General features: G+C 53.4%; 1 protein-coding gene across 1 annotated transcript in view; it reads left to right on the top strand.

Moving 5' to 3' along the window:
- The window catches only part of UBE2D3 (ubiquitin conjugating enzyme E2 D3), a 129,291-nt gene that overhangs the window by 40,800 nt on the left and 70,806 nt on the right, over positions 1–17,685 (top strand). The window contains exon 4 of the mRNA XM_030190758.1: positions 13,328–13,405. Coding sequence (XP_030046618.1) covers positions 13,328–13,405 — 78 coding nt within the window. The remainder of the gene's footprint in view (positions 1–13,327; positions 13,406–17,685) is intronic.

Below are 17,685 nucleotides of genomic sequence, written 5' to 3'. Positions count from 1 at the left end.
CTCTGCTTCGCTCCTCTCCTATTTTTAGGTGTAGTTGAGCCTGTTTGAATCTCCTCTCCTACTTTGTAGGTGCAGTTGAGTGTTTGGGTCTCCTCTCCTACTTCAGTGGGTGTAGTTGAGTTAACCCCGGGGTTGAGGGCTCTCCCAGGCTTGGGATCGAGCGGTGTTACACCTGGTGGTACCAGGTCCCTCCCTTCCTCCCACCTCCCGCTGGAGCCAGTGCAACTTGAAGTTTTCTCCTCCTGAGGCATCAAAAAAAAAAAAAATTAACAGGATAAGAAAGTAACAGCTCACTCAGGACAGATTCGTTGCAGCTCCGGATTTTTTTTCAGGTACTCAAAACTAGTAGCGGGAGGGGGTTGTTCCCGGGATGAGTAGCGCGGTGCCTGCCTCCCTGGACAGCGTTTGCGTGGCGATGGGAGATGCGCGGCCTTCTGCGGAGTGGGCCGCCCATTCTCACCCTTTGGCCACCGATTTTGGCACGCCTGCCGCGCTGACCGCCCTACCGTTGTTGGCCGCCCAGGACACGATGGCATCTCGGGCCGCGTTAGCCGCCATTCCCCTGAGGCCAACCTCTGACGCACTTTCTTTTTGGGCCGCAGTGGCTGCTCATTCTTTGACCGCTCATGGAGCGCAGGCCGCCCTAAAGAAGGGCGGTTCGGGAAAGGCGCCTAAGTCCAAAAAGAAGGGCCTTCCTTCCCGCCCTGTTCCTCCTCGGGGTGAGGTAACGGGCGCCATCTTGGATCGCGCAGCTCCGTGTCTCCGCTTTGTTCAGCGTTTTCAGATAGCTCTTTTCCTCCTGAGCCCTGTTTTAATGTGGGATTGGAGCAGAAGCTCATTTTTCCCCCTGAATGTGTGCGTTTAATGCACCAGGCTTTTCAGCTAAAAAGGGCTGGGGCTGACCCGGCAGATAGGGTTGTTGGGTGTGCTCAGAAACGCCCTAGGGTGCCCCCCCCCCCCCCACCTCTAGATCTTGTATGGATGCAGGCACATAGGTTTGCCCTTTCCCTTCCTTTCCCACGCTACTGATCCTCCGGAGTTGGAAATTTTCCTCTTTCGCTGTTGCCTCAAACTTTCCTCACAGCGTTAAAAAAAAAAAAAAAAAAGGCGCGTCGCGCTTTGGCACTGCAATCCCAGAAAAGAGGTTTTCTTCTGATTGAGCAGCGTGACCGGAGCTCGGAGACTCGGTCTGGTGAGGTAAGAGCATTTTGTAGCTCCTCCGGGGAGGGCCTGCGTTCGGGACTATTTTGGCACAAATCTGCCATTTTGAATTTCCGCCGCTTTCGGCGATGGCTGCTGAGAAAGTAAAGTGCTGTTCCGTTTGTGGCAAGTGCAAATCTGCAGCGGGGCTCTGTAAGGCGTGCTTTTCAGACGGTAGAGCTGGCCCGAGCGATGTTCCTTCCCGTTCTGTGTGTACTGGCAGCGGGTGCCATTTTGGAACAGCATGGCGCGACCCCCGCTGAGGTGGAGGGGTTTGAGCCTGGAGGGGCACCTCGTGTAGAGGCTAATAAAAGAGCTGTTTCCCCCGAACTGGAACCGGGAGGCCAGGGTGAGCCATTTTCCCCTGAATTTGTTTTATTGCTGCATAAGGCATACATGTTAAAAAGAGCTCTTCCGCAGGGGTCCTCTGTGGCACTGCTTTCTGTATCCCCTCCAGTGGAGTCTGGCCTTACCGTCAGACAAATGGCTGCAAGACAAGCGCAGAAGGGGGTGGATTCCCCTTCAGAGCGTGGGCCCCCCCCCCCCCCCCCCCCCCCCCCCCCCCCATGGTCGGGATGTGAGGACTCTGAGGGGTCTGGCAGGCCTTCGTGGTCTGGAGAGCCAGAACAGAAGGTGTGGGATTGCCACCGGATCCAGATGATCCTTCGGTGAGGATTTTCCAACGCGATGAGCTGCCAGTACTTATTACTGATGCCTTGCAGGTCCTCTCTCTAGAAGACCCTGGGAGTACTGAGACCTCCTCTGGTAATCCGAGGATAGCAAGTACTAAGAAGCCTGCTCGAACCTTTTCTTTGCATGACTCCATCCAGGAGCTTATCACGGCTCAATGGGCTGACCCCGAGGGGCCTTTGAAAGTCGCCAGGGCAATGGGGCAATTATACTCTTTAAGTGAGGAGCATTTGGCGCACCTAGCAGTGCCTAATGTGGATGCCCTAGTCACGGCTGTGACAAAGAGAACTACCCTCCCAGTGGAAGGAGGAGTTACCCTGAAGGATATGGAGGCAGCTATGAAACGGTCCTTTGAAATTTCAGGCCTATCCTTATGGGTGTCTGCATGCAGCTGCTACGCTGCCCGAGCCTGCCTCACTTGGTTACAACAGGCAGTGGAACAGCCCAGAGATGGAGCGGAGCCCCTTACAGAGGTGGCACCGTGGATGGTCGGTCTTGTCTTTTTTGGCTGACGTCCTTTATGATCTGGTCAGAGCTTCGGCTAAACAGATGGCTGTAGCTGTGGCGGCTCGCCGTCTTCTGTGGCTACGGCATTGGGCAGCTGACATGGCCTCTAAGCAAAGGTTGGTGAAGTTGCCCTTTCAAGGCCTTCTCCTGTTTGGTGAGGAGTTGGAGAAAATTGTGAAAGGCCTGGGGGATGCCAAACCCCAGCGCTTACCCGAGGATAAGCCGCAGCCTTCTTCCAAGGGTCAGACGGTTCCCTCCTCTTACAGACCTCGCTTCCGTGAAGCTAGAAGGTACCGCCCGGGGAGTTCTGCTGGGTTCACTTTGCGTGCCCGTTTTCAGCAGAGGAACTCCTTTCACTCGGACAAACGTTCCGCAGCAGCAGACTCAAGACCTGGAGTTCATGGGCGACCCTCTCAATGATGGTGCGCCGGCCTCTTCCTCGATGCCTGTGATAGGAGGACGACTTTACCTCTTTCTCGAGGACTGGGCCAAGATTACCTCAGATCAGCGGGTCTTGGACCTGATCAGAGAAGGCTAAAGAATAGAATTCAATGCCCCGATAAGAGATATGTTTGTGGAGTCCCGATGCGGTTCTGCCACCAATCGGGCGGCAGTAGAGGAGACCTTGCAAGGCTTGCTTCACATTGGGGCGGTTTCCCCCGTGCCTCCTGCCGAATGCGGCTCTCGCCGTTACTGCATTTACTTCGTGGTGCCGCGAAAAGGAGGGTCTTTTCGGCCTATCCTAGACTTAAAACAAGTCTCTGAACGTGCGGCATTTTCACATGGAAACCCTGCGCTCTGTCATAGCAGCGGTACAGCCAGGAGACTTTCTCACGTCTCTGGACTTGAAAGAAGCTTACTTGCACATACCAATTTGGCCCCTGCACCAGAGGCTTCTGTGTTTTGCGGTGATGGGAAAACATTTCCAGTTTTGGGCCTTGCCTTTTGGCCTCGCCACAGCTCCCCGAACCTTTTCCAAGGTAATGGTGGTAGTAGCTGCTTTTCTCAGGCGAGAGGTTATCCGGGTTCACCCGTACCTAGACTGGCTCATCAGAGCAGACTCTGCAGAAGTCATCAGGTTACAGCCAGAGTGGTCTCAGTACTGCAATCTCTGGGCTGGGTCGTCAATATAGCCAAAAGTCACCTGACCCCCTCTCAATCTCTAGAATAGTTGGGGGTGCGGTGCAAGCTTCAGAACCAGGTCCGTCTGCTCCTGAGGATACCTCGCAAGCTTGGGACATTGTCCAGCTGTTGGGGTCGATGACGGCCACTTTGGGAGTTGTGCCTTGGGCGAGAGCGCACCTGAGACCTCTGCAGTGCTCCCTGCTTCAACGGTGGTCTCCAATATCTCAGGATTATCAATGCAGACTCAAGTGGCTCTCTGCGGCCCGGCTCAGTATGTTGTGGTGGCTCTCAGCATGCTGCGGCGAGGAATGCCGCTAGCGCTCCCAGATTGGTGCTTGGTGATAACAGATGCCAGCCTGAAGGGCTGGGGTGCACATTGCCGGAGAAGTCATGCCCAGGGTCTTTGGACACCCGAGGAGTCGGAGTGGTCCATCAATCGCTTGGAGTTGAAAGCAATTTTCCAGGCGCTTCTGGCCTTTCAATTGGCCCTGGAAGGATTGGCTGTCAGAGTTCTATCGGACAACACGACAGCAGTGGCCTACATAAATTGCCAAGGAGGCAGTGCATAGCACTAGCCGCGCAGATTTGTCACTGGGCCGAGCTTCATCCACACTTTCTCTGCAGCTCATATTGCAGGTCAGAGCAATGTGCAAGCCGATTATCTGAGCAGGAATCAAATCGACCCAGCGGAATGGGAACTTGCAGACGAAGTATTCCTGCAGATATGTGCCAAATGGGGAAAGCCCGTAATGGATCTTATGGCGTCAAGCACAAATGCCAAACTCCCATGCTTCTACAGCAGACGGGAGAGATCCTTGTTCGGCAGGGTTGGATGCCTTGGCTCAACCCTGGCCTCAGGGCCTCCTGTATGTGTTCCCTCCGTGGCCCTTGATAGGGTGAGTACTCCTGCGGATTCGGCTCCACCAAGGAGAGGTGGTTCTCATTGGCCCAGGAGGCCGTGATATGCGGATCTCCGCCAGATGCTGCTAGAGGATCCCCTGCCGTTACCTCTGGTACCGAACCTGTTGTCACAGGGCCCGGTGACCATGGAGGACGCCTGCCGCTTTGGTCTTATGGCATGGCTATTGAGAGGGCACAATTGAGAGACAAGGGATATTCCAGTAAAGTCATTTCCACTCTCCTACAGGCCCGCAAGCGTTCCACTTCCATGACTTATGCCAGGATTTGGCGCCAATTTGAGGCTTGGTGTGCTTCTAAAGTGATCACACCCATGCGGGCTTCTGTCTCGCCAATACTTGACTTTTTGCAGGATGGTTTACAAAAAGGCTTGGCCTATAATTCCCTGCATGTTCCAAGTGGCAGCCTTAGCAAGTTTTCGAGGAAAGGTCTCTGGCCTCTCTCTGGCTGCTTGCCCGGATGTGACACGGTTTCTTAGAGGGGTGCTTTGGCTCCGTCCTCCCGTGCGTGCTCCGTGTCCAGCCTGGAACCTGGGGTTAGTTTTAAAGGCCCTTCAGTGTTTGCCATTCGAGCCGCTTAGGCGAGGTTTGGAGAAGGATGTGACCTTAAAGACTGTCTTTTTGGTGGCCGTGACATCGGCGAGACGGGTATCTGAGCTCCAGGCGCTGTCCTGTCGAGACCCATTTCTGCAATTCTCAGAGTCCGGAGTAATGGTACGTACGGTGCCTTCCTTTATGCCTAAGGTGGTTTCAGCGTTTCACCTAAACCAGCCTATTTTCCTGCCCTCCTTTTCTAAAGAGGAGTTTCCAGAAGCCTATGGGCAGTTGCACCTTCTGGATGTGCGAAGCGCTCTGTTGCAATATCTGCACGTCAAATGCCTTCGGGACCTCTGACTATCTTTTTGTTCTTGTCAGGTCCGCGCAGAGGGTCTCCAGCATCGAAGGCCACTGTAGCCCGTTGGTTCAAAGAAGCTATTTTTTCAGCATATCTGCTATCTGGCTGGCCTCTGCCTGAAGCCTTTAAGGCACATTCCACAAGAGCGATTTCCTCTTCTTGGGCTGAAACTGGAGCACTCTCTCTTCAAGAGATATGTAGTGCAGCTACTTGGGCTTCTAAGCTCTCGTTTGCCTGACATTACAGGCTGGATGTGGCGGCCAGGAGAGACACTTTGGAGCACAAGTGCTGGCGCGTGGTGTGGCTTGTTCCCACCCTATCTAGGGATTGCTTTGAAACATCCCACTCGTAAATGGATTCATCTGCTTGATGACAAGGAAAGGAAAATTAGGTTCTTACCTTGGTAATTTTCTTTCCTTTAGTTATAGCAGATGAATCCCTGAGCCCTCTGTGGTTCATTATGTGATTCATGTTAATTTTATGTTCAGTTTTTCCTGTAGATATGTTCCCTCATTGGGAGAAGTTGGAAAACAGTCTTCAGGATTTCTGTTCAGTTACAGGAGGATGAGTTTATTCCCTCCAGGAGGACGAGTCCATTCCCTCCTTTTGACTTATGGCTCCAGTTTTCGGGCGTTCATCCGTTGTGAGGAAAGTTCATGTTCTCCGAGGACAAGCAGGCTGCTTGTTCTCACTGATGGGTGACGTCCACGGCAGCCCCTCCAATCGGAAACCTTACTAGCAAAGGCCTTTGCTAGTCCTTGCGCGCCAATTCGCAACGCGCATGCGCGGCCGTCTTCCCGCCCGAACCGGCTCATGTTCGTCAGTCTTCTTTTGTCTGCGCTCGGGACGGTCGTGTTTTGCGCCGTTTCGCGCCCCTCAAAGTTGACCCTCGCGAGTCTTCGCGATTTTGTTAAAAAAAAAAAAGACCTTTTGGTCTTGTCCCTTCCCGTGTGTCCAGTTTGTTTTCCCCCGATGTAAGTTTCCTTTCGCTTTTGGGGTAGGCCTTTTTTGAGGCCTCTGTACGGGTTTTTTTCTCTCCCTATTTTTGGTGCCCTTAATCGCCATTACAAATTTTGATTTCGCCGGCTTGATTTTTCCGCCCATGTCATCGAAGTCTCCCAGCGGCTTCAAGAAGTGCACCCAGTGCGCCCGGGTAATCTCGCTCACTGATAGGCACGCGTTGTGTCTTCAGTGTCTGGGGGCTGGGCACCGCCCGCAGGCCTGTAGTCTTTGCGCCCTTTTACAGAAGAGGACTCAGGTAGCGAGATTGGCCCAGTGGAACGTGTTGTTCTCGGGCTCTTCGTCGACAACAGCACCGGGGGCATCGAGTGCATCGACGTCGTCAAGACCATCGACCTCGGCATCGACTGCATCGAGGCATCGACCCTCTGCATCGTCGGTACTGAGACATCGAAAGGCTGCGTCGGCATCGGTGGTACTGGGACCTCCACTAGTGCTGATGTCGTCGGACGGTGGTGCTTCGACTGGAGTGCAGGTGAGGACTGTCCATTCCCCTGCTGGTGGCGGTGAGCCTTCGGGTGGGTCTCCCCCTACCCTGAGGGCTCCTGCGGTACAGCCCCCACGAGACCGACCTTCTTTGGCCTTGGCCTCGAGGAAGCGACGGCTGGATTCTACGTCCTCCTCATTGGTACCGGGAAGCTCTGGTGACATGCTTCGTTTGAAAAAATCAAAGAAGCATCGACACCGGTCTCCTTCCCGCATCGGTACCGAGAGCTCTGGGTCGCCGAGGGAGTCGGCACCCAGTAGGCATCGGCACCGGGAGGACCGCTCACCCTCTGTTCAGGAGGTGTTGATGCGCTCCACCTTGGACAGCCCGGAACAGACTCTGACCTCGACGCCTGCATCAGCTTCCATGTCTTTCTCCACAGCCGCTTTGCACGAGAGTCTCCGGGCCGTTCTCCCAGAGAACCTGGGAGAGCTGTGCGCCCTTCCCCTCCGGTACCGGGGGTGCTTGCGCCACCGGTACCGTTGAGTGAGGCGCCGGCTGGCCCCTTGCCAGGGGTGAGGTCTCTGACATCGGTTCCGCTTGCGGTACCGACTGCGGCCGCCTCCCAGGAAGGCATCCCGACGACGACGTCGGCGGAGGGAGTTTCGCCGGTGCTGGCGAGGGAGTCTACCTCTCGACGCTCCCACCGTGGCAGTGTTTCTACAGAGTCGAGCCGGGCACGGCTTCAGACACAGGTTCATGAACTTGTCTGATATCGATGGTGAGGCCTCGTGGGAGGAGGAGGAGGACATCAGATATTTCTCTGACGAGGAGTCTGATGGCCTTCCTTCTGATCCCACTCCCTCTCCTGAAAGGCAGCTTTCTCCTCCCGAGAGTCTGTCTTTTGCGGCCTTTGTCCGGGAAATGTCTACGGCCATCCCCTTCCCGGTGGTTGTGGAGGATGAGCCCAGGGCTGAAATGTTTGAGCTCTTGGACTATCCTTCTCCACCTAAGGAAGCGTCCACAGTACCCATGCATCATGTCCTAAAAAAGACATTGCTGGCGAACTGGACCAAGCCTTTAAGTAATCCCCACATTCCCAAGAAGATTGAGTCCCAGTACCGGATCCATGGGGACCCAGAGCTGATGCGCACTCAGTTGCCTCACGACTCTGGTGTGGTGATCTGGCCCTAAAGAAGGCTAAGAGTTCTAGGGAACATGCTTCGGCGCTCCCGGGCAAGGACTCTAGAACCTTAGACTCCTTTGGGAGGAAGGCCTACCATTCTTCTATGCTCGTGGCCAAAATCCAGTCTTACCAGCTCTACACGAGCATACATATGCGGAACAATGTGCGGCAGTTGGCGGGCTTGGTGGACAAGCTCCCTCCTGAGCAAGCCAAGCCTTCAGGAGGTGGTTAGGCAGCTGAAGGCGTGCAGAAAATTCCTGGCCAGGGGTATATTATACCTTTTGATGTTGCGTCCAGGGCCGCTGCTCAAGGTGTGGTGATGCGCAGACTCTCATGGCTGCGTGCCTCCGACCTGGAGAATAGGATCCAGCAGCGGATTGCGGACTCCCCTTGCCGAGCGGACAATATTTTTGGAGAGAAGGTCGAACAGGTGGTAGAGCAGCTCCACCAGCGGGATACCGCTTTCGACAAGTTCTCCCGCCGGCAGCCTTCAGCATCTACCTCCACAGGTAGATGTTTTTATGGGGGAAGGAAGACTGTTCCCTACTCTTCTGGCAAGCGTAGGTACAATCCTCCTTCTCGACAGCCTGCGGCCCAGGCTAAGCCCCAGCGCGCTCGCTCTCGTCAGCAGCGTGCGCCTCAGCAAGGCCCCACGGCTCCCCAGCAAAAGCAGGGGGGCGAGCTTTTGACTGGCTCCAGCAGAGCATAGCCGACATCGTGTCAGTGCCGGGCAATCTGCCGGTCGGGGGGAGGTTGAAAGCTTTTCACCAAAGGTGGCCTCTTATAACCTCCGACCGTTGGGTTCTTCAAATAGTCCGGCAAGGATACACCCTCAATTTGGCCTACAAATTGCCCACAAGGAGCTCAATCTTACAGCTTCCAGCACAAGCAGGTACTTGCAGAGGAACTCTCCGCCCTTCTCAGCGCCAATGCAGTCGAGCCCGTGCCATCCGGGCAAGAAGGGCTGGGATTCTATTCCAGGTACTTCCTTGTGGAAAAGAAAACGGGGGATGCGTCCCATCCTAGACCTAAGGGCCCTGAACAAATCTCTGGTCAAGGAAAAGTTCAGGATGCTTTCCCTGGGCACCCTTCTCCCCATGATTCAGGAAAAAGATTGGCTATGCTCTCTGGACTTGAAGGACGCCTACACGCACATCCCGATACTGCTAGCTCATAGGCAGTATCTGTGATTTCAGCTGGGCTCATGTCACTTCCAGTACTGTGTGCTACCCTTTGGGCTCGCCTCTGCGCCCAGAGTGTTCACGAAGTGCTTGGCTGTAGTAGCAGCGGCGCTTCGCAGGCTGGGAGTACACGTGTTCCCCTATCTCGACGATTGGCTGGTGAAGAGCACATCCGAGGCAGGAGCTCTACAGTTCATGCAGATGACTATTCGTCTCATGGAGCTACTGGGGTTTGTGATAAATTATCCAAAGTCCCATCTTCTCCCAGTACAGAGACTCGACTTCATAAGAGCTCTGCTGGATTCTCGGACGGCTCATGCCTATCTCCCAGAGACGAGAGCCAACAACTTGTTGTCCCTCGTCTCGCGGGTGCGAGCGTCCCAGCAGATCACAGCTTAGTAGATGTTGAGATTGCTGGGCCACATGGCCTCCACAGTTCATGTGACTCCCATGGCCCGCCTTCACATGCGATCTGCTCAATGGACCCTAGCTTCCCAGTGGTTTCAGGCTGCTGGGGATCTAGAAGACGTGATCCACCTGTCCACGAGTTTTCTCAACTCCCTGTATTGGTGGACGATTTGGTCCAATTTGACTCGGGGACGTCCTTTCCAAATTCCTCAGGCACAAAAAGTGCTGACTACGGATGCGTCTCTCCTGGGGTGGGGAGCTCATGTCGATGGGCTTCACACCTAGGGAAGCTGGTCCCCCCCCAGGAACGCGATCTGCAGATCAATCTCCTGGAGTTACGAGCGGTCTGGAACGCTCTGAAGGCTTTCAGAGATCGGCTGTCCCATCAAATTATCCAAATTCAGACAGACAACCAGGTTGCCATGTATTACATCAACAAGCAGGGGGGCACCGGATCTCGCCCCCTGTGTCAGGAAGCCGTCAGCATGTGGCTGTGGGCTCGCTGTTACGGCATGTTGCTCCAAGCCACATATCTGGCAGGCGTAAACAGTCTGGCCGACAGGTTGAGCAGGATCATGCAACCTCACGAGTGTTCGCTCAATTCCAGAGTAGTGCGACAGATCTTCCAGGTGTGGGGCACCCCCTTGGTGGATCTCTTCGCATCTCAGGCCAACTACAAGGTCCCTCAATTCTGTTCCAGACTTCAGGCCCACGGCAGGCTGGCATTGGATGCCTTCCTCCTGGACTGGGGGGAAGGTCTACTGTATGCTTATCCTCCCATACCTCTGGTGGGGAAGACTTTGTTGAAACTCAAGCAAGACCGAGGCACCATGATTCTGATTGCTCCGTTTTGGCCGCGTCAGATCTGGTTCCCTCTTCTTCTGGAGTTGTCCTCCGAAGAACCGTGGAGATTGGAGTGTTTTCCGACCCTCATCACACAGGACGAAGGGGTGCTTCTGCATCCCAACCTCCAGTCTCTGGCTCTCACGGCCTGGATGTTGAGAGCGTAGACTTTGCCTCTTTGGGTCTGTCAGAGGGTGTCTCCCGTATCTTGCTTGCTTCCAGGAAAGATACCACTAAGAGGAGTTACTTCTTTCTATGGAGGAGGTTTGCAGTCTGGTGTGACAGCAAGGCCCTAGATCCTCGCTCTTGTCCTACACAGACCCTGCTTGAATACCTTCTGCACTTGTCTGAGTCTGGTCTCAAGACCAACTCTGTAAGGGTTCACCTTAGCGCAATCAGTGCATACCATTACCGTGTGGAAGGTAAGCCGATCTCAGGACAGCCTTTAGTTCGCTTCATGAGAGATTTGCTTTTGTCAAAGCCCCCCGTCAAACCTCCTACAGTGTCATGGGATCTCATTGTCGTTCTCACCAGCTGATGAAACCTCCTTTTGAGCCACTGAACTCCTGCCATCTGAAGTACTTGACCTGGAAGGTCATTTTCTTGGTGGCAGTTACTTCAGCTCGTAGAGTGAGTGAGCTTCAGGCCCTGGTAGCCCAGGCCCCTTACACCAAATTTCATCATAACAGAGTAGTCCTCCGCACTCACCCTAAGTTCTTGCCGAAGGTTGTGTCGGAGTTCCATCTGAACCAGTCAATTGTCTTGCCAACATTTTTTCCCCGTCCTCATTCCTGCCCTGCTGAACGTCAGCTGCACACATTGGACTGCAAAAGAGCATTGGCCTTCTATCTGGAGCGGACACAGCCCAACAGACAGTCCGCCCAATTGTTTGTTTCTTTTGATCCCAACAGGAGGGGAGTGGCTGTGGGGAAACGCACCATATCCAATTGGCTAGCAGATTGCATTTCCTTCACTTACGCCCAGGCTGGGCTGGCTCTTGAGGGTCATGTCATGGTTCATAATGTTAGAGCCATGGCAGCGTCAGTGGCCCACTTGAAGTCAGCCACTATTGAAGAGATTTGCAAAGCTGCAACTTGGTCATCTGTCCACACATTCACATCTCATTACTGCCTGCATCAGGATACCCGACGCGACAGTCGGTTCGGGCAGTCAGTGCTTCAGAATCTGTTCGGGGTTTAGAATCCAACTCCACCCCCCTAGGCCCATTTTTATTTTGTTCCAGGCTACACTCTGTTAGTTGGATAAATTGTTAGGTCAATCTCAGTTATGTCCTCGCCGTTGCAAGGCCAAATTGACCATGTTTGTTGTTTTGAGTGAGCCTGGGGGCTAGGGATACCCCATCAGTGAGAACAAGCAGCCTGCTTGTCCTCGGAGAAAGCGAATGCTACATACCTGTAGAAGGTATTCTCCGAGGACAGCAGGCTGATTGTCCTCACAAACCCGCCCGCCTCCCCTTTTGGAGTTGTCTTCCCTTGTCTTTGTCTTGCTACATATGGGACTGACAAACACGAGCCGGTTCGGGCGGGAAGACGGCCGCGCATGTGCGGTGCGCATGGGCGCGTGAGGACTAGCAAAGGCCTTTGCTAGTGAGGTTTCTGATTGGAGGGGCTGCCGTGGACGTCACCCATCAGTGAGAACAATCAGCCTGTTGTCCTCGGAGAATACCTTCTACAGGTATGTAGCATTCGCTTTATTATGCTTTGCGATGTAACACTGCTTTGGAAGCTTCAAATACTGAAGAGGCAGATGGTTTTTCAGTCCTCTCTGTCTTCTCCTGCTGGTTGATGGACACAACCCACTCGTAATGGATTCATCTGCTATGACTAAAGGAAAGAAAATTACCAAGGTAACCTAATTTTCTCCTCATAGATCTTCATACTGCATATGCTGTGCATAGGGCAGTAGGGGGTTTATCAGTGACACTGCTTAAGATTTGTTTTTAAACACTCAATAGGGAGAGGGCTACTCCAGTGTTGGATACTATACTGCTTACTAGTGCCAGTATGAATCTGATTTGTTTTGAGCTAGAAATGTTAAATAGTAGTAGTAGTAGTAGTAGTAGTAGTAGCTGTGAGATAAGTCAGTTTATTTGGAAGACTGTGAAGCCATGAGGCACTTTTGAAAGCACCTACCACACAAGAAGTACAAAAACTTTATGAAAAATATTTCCATGTGCATTTTATGAAATAAGCCACTTTTCCTGTGGGGGGGCGTGGGGGGGAGCATGGTTTATACTCATAGTTTAGAAGAATATGCTGGGAATCATAACTTGGAATCAGACCATAATCCAAAGATACTTGGACATTTTCATGCTGAAGAATTCTATTTAGTTAGGTGCTGGATATCTATTCTTCAGCATAAATATTCAGTTATTTACTGTGATTATTCAATATAGGTTTAAAAATCTGTTCCCAGCAGTTGTTTGTAATATGCTGCCTTTGGACAGGTTATTAGGTTGTATTAGCAGTAGATAAGTTTAACATTCATCTCGTGTCCTATTTTTGATAACAGAATCTTGCCAGAGATATTCTGAAGATAAGGCTTTTGACAATTGGCAGTTTCAAGTTTTTAGATGAACTTGATGTGTAGAGATTTTTAAAGTTTAAGCCACCAGGAACAAAGAGCTCCAGAAAATACTTTATTATAGTCACATGACTGGAAAGACTTAAGGTTTGATTCATTAAAGTATTTTCCTGTTGTGTTTGGAGATAAAATTGGGCAGTCCTGGTGGAGGTCTGAATGATTTTGCATTTATGGGTGCCTTTTGTGCTGTTCTTTTTGCTAACACCATTTGCTAACAAACTTGTATGGAACTTGTTAGAGCAGTTTTTCTTGCTACTTAAATGTTTTTCTAAATGTTTGTAAATACATTGTAATATGCATTCTAAAAAATCATTTTTCTCACAGAATGACAGCCCCTATCAGGGTGGTGTGTTCTTCCTTACAATTCACTTTCCTACAGACTATCCTTTCAAACCTCCTAAGGTAAGTAGGTTTTTTTTTGTGTGTGCTTTGTATGCATTTGATGTATTTCATGAGATGAACAATTACTGGCCATCCCACTGTGTATGGTAGGCAATTGTTTACATGGTAACTTGTCAACTTCTAGGGAGCTAGTGAGCCAGCAATGTGTGGGGATGCTCAGCCCTGGCAGACAATGGTTTGGCACAGGGGAGGTAAGCATGGTGGCACTGAGCTTTGGAGATCCTGTCCACCCATCATTAGGGGTTTCTTCTAGCAGCTAGTGTATGTGTAAATGTATAGTCAGATGTAATATATTTAAACAAAATGAGGGCGGTGTATGTATAAAGAAATCTGTCACATGCTTGTCTAGATGTTGGTGTTTCTAGTGAGTGTTTTTACATGTATTTTAGAAGCAGGGAAAATAAGCAAAAACTGATAGAGGCAGGAAGGATGGAGAAGTGAAGCTTCCAATATTAGAATTTCCAGCAGAAAGGAAGGAATTAAGCGTGGATGTCACTTGATGGTGGGGGGTTTTTTTCTCCGAGGACAAGCAGGCTGCTTGTTCTCACGACTGGGTTTTGACGTCCACGGCAGCCCCCACCAACCGGAACAAAACTTTGCGGGCGGTCCCGCACGCAGGGCACGCCCACCGCTCATGCGCGGCCGTCTTCCTGCCCGTGCGCGACCGTTCCCTCTCAGTTTTTTTTCGATTCTGCGCTGGAGAAAGATGTGCTGTTGTCTCTCTTTCTGTCAGCCCCGGAAACCAGATTTTTCTTTGAGGTTTTTGTGCGCGTTCACGCTTCGTTTTCTCCCCCCCCCCCCCCCCCCCTCAAAAGAAGTTTGTCCCCTCGTCTTTAGCGGGGACGCCTCATTGCGGCCTTGTGGCCGCAAGGTCGTTTTCTTTTCGGGTGTGCTTTTCACCGCCACCATAGACGACTTTGATTTCGCCAACGCAATTTTTCCGTCGATGTCCTTGAAGGTCCCGAGCGGATTCAAGAAGTGTGGTCGGTGCGGCCGGCAGATCTCGCAAACCGATACCCACGCTTGGTGCTTCCAGTGCCTTGGGCCGGAGCATAATACCAAGACGTGCACCTTGTGTCTAGGCTTGCAGAAACGGACACAGGTGGCGAGGCAAGTTCTACGGGACCGTCTTTTTGGAACTTGCGCTGGCCCCTCGACGGCATCGGTGTCGACGGCCGGATCTTCGGTACCGATGTCGACGATGGCACCGACCCCAGTAGTACAGGTACCGTTGGCCCGCCGGTCTGCCGGCGACGGCAGGGGTGAGCGGCCGCGCGGGCAATCGGCCCCAGCTATTCCCTCTACCCAGGGCCATCAGGACCGAACCCTGTCAGACCCGATTCCTTGAGGCCGGGGGGGGGTTCTACCTCCTCTTCATCTCTGCCACCCAACACCGATGACGGGCACCGTAAGAAACCAAAAAAGCACCGGCATCGGTCGCCCACGGTGCATGGGACTACCAGCTCCGGCGCCTTCAGAGATGATTCGACGCCGAGGAAGTGGCAGTGCCGAGAGGAGCGTTCCCCCTCGGTCGAAGAGGTGTTGCTGCGTCAGTCCATGGGTGCTTCGGTACCGTCTCCTGGACCCGAGCAGCTTCCGGCACCCGCACCCCTGCCTTTCCCGGCAGCGGACCTTGACGAGTGCCTCCGAGCCATCCTTCCTGGGATTATGGAAGGGCTGATGCGCCAGGCTTTGCCGGTGCCCCCCGGCGCCGTTGATGGAGGCGCCGGTGTGTTCCAGCCCGATGCCGAGGCCTCCGACGCCGCTTGCGGCACCAGTGTCAACCGCCACGCAGGTGGAATCCCCGTCGATGGAGGGAGCTTCATCCCCGCCGACGTGGGAGTCCACCGCTCGACGCCATCATCGAGGACGTGGTTCCTCGCAGTCGAGACGGGCCCGGTTTAGGTCAGAGCTGCAAGAGCTCATGTCCGACACCGAGGAAGAGGCCTCGTGGGGGGAGGAGGAGGACCCCAGATATTTCTCCTCAGAGGAGTCTGAGGGCCTTCCCTCCGACCCCACTCCTTCACCGGAGAGGAAGCTCTCACCACCTGAGAGCCTCTCCTTTGCCTCCTTAGTCAGGGACATGTCTATTTGCATTCCCTTCCCCGTGGTCTCTATGGATGAGCCGAGGGCTGAGATGCTCGAGGTCCTAGACTATCTATCACGACCTAGAGAGTCTTCCACTGTGCCGTTGCACAATGTCCTCAAAGAGACACTGCTTCGGAACTGGCTGAAGCCATTATCTAATCCCACCATCCCCAAGAAAGTGGAGTCCCAATACAGGATCCACTCTGACCCAGAGTTGATGCTGCCCCAATTGCCTCATGACTCGGCAGTCGTGGACTCTGCTCTCAAGAGAGCACGGAGTTCGAGGGATACCGCCTCGGCGCCCCCGGGGCGGGAGTCTCGCACTCTGGACTCGTTTGGTAGGAAGGCCTACCAATCTTCCATGCTCGTGACCCGCATCCAGTCATACCAGCTCTACACGAGCATTCACATGCAGAGCAATGTGAAGCAACTGGTGGACTTGGTCGACAAGCTCCCTCCGGAGCGGTCCAGGCCTTTTCAGGAGGTGGTCAGGCAGCTGAAGGTGTGCAGAAAATTCCTGTCCAGGGGTATCTGACACCTGTGATGTGGCATCCCGAGCTGCGGCCCAAGGTATAGTGATGCGCAGACTCTCCTGGTTGCGTGCCTCTGACCTGGACAACCGCACCCAGCAAAGACTGGCGGATGTCCCTTGCCGGGGGGATAACATCTTTGGTGAGAAGGTCGAGCAGTTGGTGGACCAAACTGCACCAGCGGGAAACCGCTCTTGACAAGCTCTCCCACCGGGCGCCTTCAGCATCCACCTCAACAGGTGGATGTTTTTCCCGGGCCAGGCAGGCTGCGCCCTACGCCTACAACAAGCGTAGGTACTCCCAGCCGGCCCGAAGGCCTCGGCACAGGGACAGTCCCAGCGCGCTCGTTCCCGTCAACAGCGTGCGCCTAAGCAGCCCCCGGCGCCTCGACAGCAAAAGCCGGGGACGGGTTTTTGACTGGATCCATGGGAACATAGCCGCCATCAAAGTGTCCGTACCGGACGGCCTGCCGGTCGGGGGGAGGTTGAAAGCTTTTCACCAAAGGTGGCCTCTGATAACCTCCGACCAGTGGGTTCTCCAAATAGTCCGGTGCGGATACACCCTGAATTTGGCCTCCACTCCACCAAATTGCCCGCCGGGAGCCCAATCCTTCAGCTCCCATCACAAGCATGTACTTGCAGAGGAACTCTCCGCCCTTCTCAGCGCCAATGCGGTCGAGCCCGTACCACCCAGGCAGGAAGGGTAGGGATTCTATTCCAGGTACTTCCTTGTGGAAAAGAAAACGGGGGATGCGTCCCATCCTAGACCTGAGAGGCCTGAACAAATACCTGGTCAAAGAAAAGTTCAGGATGCTTTCCTTGGGCACCCTTCTACCAATGATTCAGAAAGACGATTGGCTATGTTCCCTGGATTTAAAGGACGCTTCTACTGCCAGCTCACAGACAGTATCTCAGATTCCATATCATCATGCTGATCAATCTATAGACTGGTGGGTTGTGTCCATCTACCAGCAGGTGGAGATAGAGAGCAAAGCTTTTGCCTCCCTATATGTGGTCATGTGCTGCCGGAAACTCCTCAGTATGTTCTCTATCTCAGCAGGTGGTGGTCACACACAGCAGCAGCTCTGGCTAGGTCTCCAAGCCTAATTTTTAGGTTTTGTTGAGTACCTGGGGTTGAGGCCTCTTCTTGAGCAAGTGCAAACCTGGTGGCGCCAGGTCCCTCCTTTTCTCCCCCCTCCCGCTGGCTCAGTAAAAAAAAAAAAAAAAAAAAAAAAATTTTTGAACGTCCTTAAGGGCGTTTATTTCGACGTTTATTTAAACGTTTATTGCAGCTACTCACTGGGACACCAGGTCGTTACAGCTCGGAGCGAGAAGCAGGTAATTTTTACCTTTTTATAGCGGGCAGGGGGTTCCCCGATCGATCTCCACGTGGCCTATGGCGTCGGAGGGCGAGGGCGCGAATAATCGCTCCCCGGACCGCGTGTGCGCTTCTAGCGGGGATGCGGGGGTCTTAAAGTCTGATTCGCCCTTGTTGGGTGTCAGTTTGGAGGCCGGTCAGTGTCCCGGTGCGGCGGTTTTTCCCGCCATAAAAGCCCATCCCCCGCTGCTCGCCTCCGCCATCTTGGCCGGCCACTCTGCTAGGACGGCTTCTTTTTGGGCCGCCCTTGAGCTGGGAGAAGTTAATGCCATGGCCGCCCTTGAT

The sequence above is a fragment of the Microcaecilia unicolor genome, chromosome 2, assembly GCF_901765095.1.
Source record: "Microcaecilia unicolor chromosome 2, aMicUni1.1, whole genome shotgun sequence".
Taxonomy (NCBI): Eukaryota; Metazoa; Chordata; class Amphibia; order Gymnophiona; family Siphonopidae; genus Microcaecilia; species Microcaecilia unicolor.
Note: the sequence above shows the minus strand (reverse complement) of the source record. Positions and strands in the feature narration are given on the sequence as shown.